This window comes from Saccopteryx leptura, chromosome 1, assembly GCF_036850995.1.
Source record: "Saccopteryx leptura isolate mSacLep1 chromosome 1, mSacLep1_pri_phased_curated, whole genome shotgun sequence".
NCBI classification, from domain to species: Eukaryota; Metazoa; Chordata; class Mammalia; order Chiroptera; family Emballonuridae; genus Saccopteryx; species Saccopteryx leptura.
The window spans coordinates 95,404,306-95,412,284 of NC_089503.1; the positions used below are offsets into that span (position 1 = coordinate 95,404,306).

The 7,979-nt window shown below is 37.8% G+C and overlaps 1 protein-coding gene across 3 annotated transcripts in view; it reads left to right on the forward strand.

The window, feature by feature from the left end:
* The window catches only part of ZC3H12C (zinc finger CCCH-type containing 12C), a 59,273-nt gene extending 52,354 nt beyond the window's left edge, over window positions 1-6,919 (forward strand). For all 3 annotated transcript variants that reach the window (XM_066371631.1, XM_066371629.1, XM_066371630.1), the window contains 2 exons: window positions 1,172-1,278; window positions 1,921-6,919. In XM_066371631.1, coding sequence (XP_066227728.1) covers window positions 1,172-1,278; window positions 1,921-3,317 — 1,504 coding nt within the window. In that variant the 3' untranslated portion in view covers window positions 3,318-6,919. The remainder of the gene's footprint in view (window positions 1-1,171; window positions 1,279-1,920) is intronic.
* The last annotated feature ends 1,060 nt before the right edge of the window (window positions 6,920-7,979 follow it).

The window sequence follows — 7,979 nt, forward strand, 5'->3', positions numbered from 1 at the left end:
TGGGAAAATACTTTAAAAAGACAAAGCATAAAATTGTGTTTGTAAAATGGTGTATGCATACTGATAAATGACTAAATTGCAACATAAGTGGAAATTGTATTAAGATTGTAGGATTGCCTGACCAGGTGGTGGCACAGTGGATAAAGTGTCAGACTGGGATGCAGAGGATCCAGGTTGGAAACCCCAAGGTCGCCGGCTTGAGCGTGGGATCATAGACATGATCGCATGGTCGCTGGCTTGAGCCCAAAGGTCACTGGCTTGAGCCCAAGGTTGCTGGCTTGAGGAAGTGGTCACTGACTTGGCTGTAGCCCCCCAGTCAAGTCACATATGAGAAAGCAATCAATGAACAGCTAAGGTGCCTCAATGAAGAATTGATGCTTCTCATCTCTCTCCCTTCTTGTCTGTCCTTATCTGTCCCTCTCTCTGTCTCTCTCTCTCTGTCTTTGTCACACACAAGAAAAGATTATAGGATTGAGTGACTCTCTTCTAATTTAAAATTTTTAATATTGCCATATTTTTATATGAATATTAAACACTATAGTTGCTAAATGTTATTACTCAGCCATGTTAACCATTATTCACATTTAATGGGTAAACACTTGGTTTATTTTAAGTTCAAACAGTGATGTAAGTAGTAGCAGAACTTTTCAATCATAACTGCTTTTCATTATGCATGCCACAAATTCTTCCAGACAATCAATCCAAAATAATGTTTATTTTCTCAAGACATTTACTATCTCAGCTGAGAAGCACCTTACTGGAAAGAGAATGGACTGTGGAGTTAGACATCTTGACTGGATCAATATAATTCATCTAAGCTGATTTAGAAAAGTGTGTGAACCTGTAGGGCAGAGCTGAGCCTTTGGGGACCATGTGGGAATGGTGAGATGATGTGTCCACAAGGTCTGACATGTACCAGCTGTCCGTCAGGTCTACGGCCACCTTCCCGTCAGTTCACACTGTTTCTCTTCTCTCCGCCAGCTGCCTTTCATCACCCCCACCTGGCTCGTATTTACAACATTGATGTTCGTAGGACTCTGCTGAAATGTCATTGTCATTGTTTTTAAAATCCTTACAAAATTCCAAGACTGAGGGGAAGGAAGAAATAATTAGAACCTGCGAGTATTAAAACTTCTTACTTAGGTATAATTTTGTATTTTGTTCGTAACAGGTTCATGCCCCCAGATGACCCTCTTGGCAGACACGGCCCAAGCCTGGATAATTTTCTGAGGAAAAAACCTATTGTTCCCGAGCACAAAAAGCAGCCATGTCCATATGGTAACTTTCTTTATGAGTATTAAGGGTATGTCTTTAGAGCACAATACGTTGTTAAAATTTTATCAATAAACATTTAAAATTTTAGATGGCATAGTATGTAGTTCTTTTGATTGTAATTAGATTTTTAAAAAATTCTACCCAGGAAAAATAATTATTTTTACCTAGTTGGGGTCAATGCAAATGCATCCTCCTGAATTAAAACATGGTTCCAAAAACTCGGTTAATTAGTCCTACATGAAGTTTGCAGGTAGATAAAAATTTGGAGTTCTTACATCTAGACACACATCAGATTAGCATGGTTTTATCACATTACAGTAGTATGTTTTGTTTTTTTCCAAAACAATGTCCTACCTGATTATAAAGTCATACTGGAAGAGACTAATAGGTGGGTAGAAGGTGAGAACACAGTGTGTTAGCCAGAAACTCCAGGGGAGACTGTTAGTCCCTCAGCCAGCTTCCGTAGTGCTGTTCCAGGTGCTGCGCAGGGGAGACCGGAAGGCAGCCTTTCCCAGAAGTGAGGAGTAGAGTAACTCTCCGCTAGCTCCCATTTCTGCCTTTCTTCCTTTCACAAGTGAAAGCAGTAGTGCCCAACTGCGTGTCTGCTGGTGTGCTCCTGGGCCTAATTAATTGTCCTCTTCATAGGGAAGAAGTGTACCTATGGACACAAGTGCAAATATTATCACCCGGAAAGGGGCAGTCAGCCCCAGCGGTCAGTGGCTGATGAACTGCGTGCCATGTCGAGAAACACAGCTGCCAAAACTGCAAACGAAGGAGGGCTGGTGAAGAGCAACAGCGTTCCCTGCAGCACCAAGGCTGATAGCGCGTCTGACGTCAAACGGGGTGCTCCAAAGAGGCAGTCGGACCCGAGCATCAGGACTCAGGTCTACCAAGACCTAGAGGAAAAGCTTCCCACCAAAAACAAATTGGAAACCAGGTCTGTACCTTCCTTAGTTAGTATACCGGCCACTTCTACTGCAAAACCCCAAAGCACTACACCTTTAAGCAATGGCCTTCCATCTGGAGTTCATTTCCCACCTCAGGATCAAAGACCACAGGGACAATATCCTCCAATGATGATGGCAACCAAAAATCATGGAACGCCAATGCCTTATGAACAGTATCCCAAATGTGACTCACCTGTTGACATTGGATATTACTCCATGTTGAATGCATATTCAAATCTGAGTATCTCAGGCCCACGAAGTCCTGAAAGGCGTTTTTCCTTAGACACAGATTATAGGATAAGTTCTGTAGCTTCTGACTGCAGCAGCGAAGGGAGCATGAGCTGTGGGAGCAGTGACTCCTATGTGGGGTACAGTGACCGGTCCTATGTCAGTTCTCCTGACCCACAACTAGAGGAAAGTCTAAAGTGTCAACACATGTACCCTCACAGCCGCCTTAATTCCCAACCCTTCCTGCAGAATTTCCATGACCCCCTAACCAGAATACAAAGTTACAGTCACGAAGAACCAAAGTACCATCACAAGCCTCCTCTTCCACATCTGGCTATGCATCTGCAGCACCCAGCTGTGGGAGCCCGGTCCAGCTGTCCTGGCGATTACCCCTCTCCTCCTAGTTCAGCACACTCTAAGGCACCACACCTAGGGCGGTCCTTAGTGGCCACAAGAATAGACAGCATTTCTGACTCTCGGCTGTATGACAGTTCTCCTTCAAGACAAAGAAAGCCTTACTCCCGCCAGGAAGGGCTGGGAAGCTGGGACAGGCAAGGTTTCGGGATTGATGCGTATGGCTATCGGCAGACATACTCCTTGCCTGATAACTCTACCCAGCCATGCTATGAACAGTTCACCTTCCAGAGCCTTCCTGAACAGCAGGAGCCGATGTGGCGAATACCGTACTGTGGACTGCCACAGGACCCTCCAAGGTATCAAGACAACCGAGAAAAGATTTATATCAACTTGTGCAACATCTTCCCACCTGACCTTGTGAGAATTGTCATGAAAAGGAACCCTCACATGACAGATGCCCAGCAGCTAGCCGCAGCCATTTTAGTAGAGAAATCACAGCTGGGTTATTAAAAGATGATGCATCTTTGTGGTGTTTAGTTGCTTTTTGTTCAGCTCAAATGCTGAGGGAGGTTTGCTACAATAGCACATGTGATCTCCTTCTCAGCAAGGAGGTTATATAGTATCCATTTATGTGAAATACTGTATCATGGAATCTGTATGTATAGCCCCACAGTGGAAGTATATCAAGGGATTGCTTTACATTCAAACTTTTTTTAACATTTCCTTTTTAAAGCTATATTCTTGGCTGGAAGTTTTTCCAGTTTGATTTATTAGATGTATCTGTGATCTTTGATATTAATCTTTGGTGCATCAGGGGTTTATATGCGGCACTTTTTATCCTTATTTCATGTTTTATTAACTTGGTGTTTCTCTATCAATTGCAAGCAATTACAATAACTTCAGAATGTTGAACATTTGACTAGACCTAGCAAACTATTTTTTCAAGCCAAGCTTAATTGGAATCTTTTACAGCTTTTTAAGTTATTTTTATTTGGGGAAAGTGGGCTTCTTTGTGCTATAATCATTATTTATAGAAACAAAGATATACTACAGCACTGACTTTATATTTTAAACAATTGTAAGTTACCAGCTTATGTTGAAATGGGTAACAGTATATATTAGAATGATTTACAGTATGGCACTTTTCATTGTTTTATTTTTGTTCAGAGTTTTTGTCTGTTAAGTAATTAGTTAATATGATGAATTTAAAGGAAAGCAGATGCAATCGATGGAAAAAAATTGTTTCCATTTTTTTTTAATGAATAAGGCAAAAGCTGTAATTGTTACAGGTTAGAGCTTTGTTATCCAGCTATGATGTGCTTCTAGATGGTAGAAATGGAATTGAATTCCTAGATTTCCATTGACCTGTAATTTTAATGTGTTTGTCTTATTCTTTGGGGGCACAACAATACTGGATAAAATAACCCTTTCGCAGTACTTGCCTGTTTTTAATGAATCTAATTATTCTCAATGAAACTTTTATATTTAATATACTCTTTAGCTTTCCTGCTATTTATCAAGGCTGGCCTGAGGTGGTTTTATGTGTTGAGGATATGCAACATAAATACTGCACTATGGAAATGGTGATGGAGGAGTTGTAAATGGTAACTTAAACTTTTTGTAAGATACTGTATATTTTCCATTTTCCTGAAGGTAGTTTTATGGGGGGCCTGTTATATTATTAAGGCCAGATTCTTGCCACAAATAGTGTAGTTTTAGATACAGACTAAAGTCTGTTTTAGTATTAGTAAGGGATATTTCTGGTTTCAAAGTCGGGGTTTTGCTCGATGCTAATTCATTTTCGTTGGTTAGAAGATAGATATTGCAATCAGTGGCATACAGTTGTGTGATTAACATGACTTCCCTCTTGCCTCCGGTTTTTGGATTTTGCTTAGTGTAACGAGTCATTCTGATCTGTTTCCATAGTCTGCCGAGATGCCCTGGTTATCCTGATTACTCCATACGCTACAGTTTGAAGTAAGCCCTGAGAAACCAGAAAGTACCTTTTACTGTTGATACAAATTGTATCTTTTTAACTATAAGAACTATTTTGATTTGTAGATCTAGTTAAAACACAAATGTGTAACTATGATTAGACTTTTGGGCAACATTTTATCCCTTATTTAATACAAGTTTTTTAAGTAAAATTGAGGTCTAGAATAGGGTAGAAAATTAAAGTAACAATTTAGGTAAATAAAAGTGTCTGTCCTAGTTTTATATAATATATGAAAATATATTAAATAAATTTATTGGCATTTTCTTTCTTCTAAAACTTATCTAGTGTGAACTTAACTTAAAATAAAGGTAAAATGCTGCCTGAAAATAATGTTCAAGCACCTTTGACTAGGATAACATTTTCTCTACTTGTGTGACACTGTGTGTTGCATGAAGTAGGATTTGGGTATACAGTAAATGCTTCTAAAAGGCATTGTGCATATTGACATATCCAATAATCTGAACCGTGTTCAGCAAACTTAATTCAGGAAAGTGGTGTTCTACACAATTATTGCTGTTGTTTTTGAGGAGAGTGTGGCACTCATTTGTACCTCGAAATAATGCGGATGATGCCACACAAACCATTCTGAGTGGTGTGTGCCTGCGAGCGCCCCCACTCACTTGTGAAACTCTCCTCCTTGATTTTGTGGGTCACTGTCTGCAGAACAGGCTTACATGTAGAGGCTAACCCAGTGCCAAAAATAGGGTTACAAATGTGTAGTACCTTTTATTTTAGTCATATCCTAAGCTTTTTATTATTTTTTTTGTTTGAAATCACTTTTAACTTGTACATGTAGGTTTTGCTTCTGTTCTCTTAATTTTAGTATCTTAATTATTTGGAGATTCTGCCAAACTTTACTATATTTAAATGAGATTTTGAGTGAAATGTGTATCGCACCTTTAATTTGACCTTCTTAATGTTTTTAGCTTATGGTTTGTTGTTGATTCATGGATTTTAGACAATGGGAAATAGTGTAACTAGCCACCTCCTGTCCTGAATAGCTCTGCACTACCCACACTGAAATCCTTCAGTTTAATTATAAGTTCAGATATAGCCATTTTCTTACGTTGAGAACAATTTGTCCCTTTTTTGTTTGTTTGTTTTGAGCACCAGTGTTGCTTTTAGAGATTAAGAATCAGATATTTGGCAGATTTTAGATACAGCAAGTTCTTAATTATCTAAAACAATAATCAAAAGGATCCATCATTAAATTAAATCCATAGCTGACTGTAAACCTTTAATTTAGCCAAAAGTTTCACCTTAATTATATCTTTCACCAGTCTTGCTAATCTATGAAAGGTGTGTTAGTGAGGAGTGAAACTGCTGGAGAAAAGAATTCTGACTAGAGTATTCTGCCCCTGAGTAATTGAGGGTTGACTGTACTTTCCACAGTAATTAGCCAGTTTATTGTCTCTGTGTCTTAGTACAGAGGGAATAGTACCCAACTGGCCAAATACTGGCCCTTAGTATTTCCTCCTTTCTTGCATGTGATATATAAGTTTTCAGTCTCCTTTTTATGATCTCTGTATCCTGATAAGAGTTTGTCATTGACCTAAACATTTGAAAGAAATACAAACCAGTATAAAATATTTGATACTGGTAAAAACTAGAACTTTGTGTTTTTATTGAAATTCATTTATAAGAATATGTAATATAACTAAAAAAGAGTGTTTATATATATACATACATGTGTACATATTTGTTATGAAGTATTAACAATGGGAGGGTGTTATGCTTTTGATGGCTAACTTTTCCGTAGTTGAACTATGTTCCTTGAGTTGCACGCGCCCAAGTCTGGAGTCCAGACGACCAATGATAAGATTCAGAAACACTTGAATGGAAAGCAACTCTTCTTCACTGCTTTTATTCCTGGTATTTTTAAAGAATTATTTTGATAATTTTAATAGAATGTGTAATTTTAAAACACAAAAAAACAAAGTAGTATTGATTATACAGATATTTAACATGTCTTTTATGGATGTATCTATATGTATATAGACAGTAATATATTTATAAAACAAATATACTTTATGTTGTACCTGTTAGTTTGTGATAAGCGGGAGGGTGGCTCTGGATATATACATGTGTGTGTTTTGAAGACTGTCGAGCTGTTTGTCCCAATTGAATGACATTTACCCTATGGTACATTTGGTTTTGGTTATTTCTTTTGCTACCCAACTTCCTTATTCAAGATAAAATGAGATATACAGTGTTTTGGCCATTTTGTTAGTATATGGCTCATCAATTTTATCATCCAATTCCTGGAGAATTCAGGAGTGACCTGAAATCAAACAGGTCATAGAGAGAATGCTTATGTGCTAAATATATAAAACATGGGAACTCTGTTAGGATGTTGACTTCCTAGGTATCCACCAACAAATAAAATGAAGTATAAAATGCATGAACTGTACACATACATTAGAATAAAAGAACTAATTTTAATAAAAGTAGAGAAATATATGCATTATTTTAGACTGGTTTGGGAAACCCTCTAGGGCCAAGGTTGACAAACTTTTTCCATAAGGGGTCAAATAGTAAATAATTCAGGCTTTGAAAATCATATTGTCACTATAAATGACTCACCTCTGCCCCTACAGCAGGAATTTGGCCACAGACAATATATATGTAAATGTGGGTGGCTGTGTACCCAGAAAGCTTTGTTTACAGAAACAGGCAGCGGGCCACAGATGTGGCCTGTGGGCCTCAGTTTGTTGACCCCTGCCCTAGAGGGAGAAAAACAGACATTTTTGGCAAAAAATATCCTGATATATGTTACTATAAAAAATAATTGTATTTCAGTTGGCATTGAAAGAAAATCTTACATTGATGGCCTTCAAAAGAAGAGTGTGAGAGTCATATGCAAGCATCTTAATTTATGTGTTTTTCCTACTCACTATTTATTAGAGATTTCTTCTGTTTAACCACAAAAAAAGCATTCTGTAAAAAAAGATATTTTAATAGTTATTGAAAATTTTTCATGAACTTTGTATTTCTATTAATAAATGGAAATCCCTTATCTACCTTTTGTTTCTTAAGGGCCTCATGGACCAAAAAAAAGTCTGTTGTGTTTTGAAAACTAGCGTATAATTAACCACAAAGTATTTTAAAGACTCCATTTACTAGCTACATTTTCCTGCTGGTTTTTGACTTCTAAAAATGACATCTCTGCTCTTCTT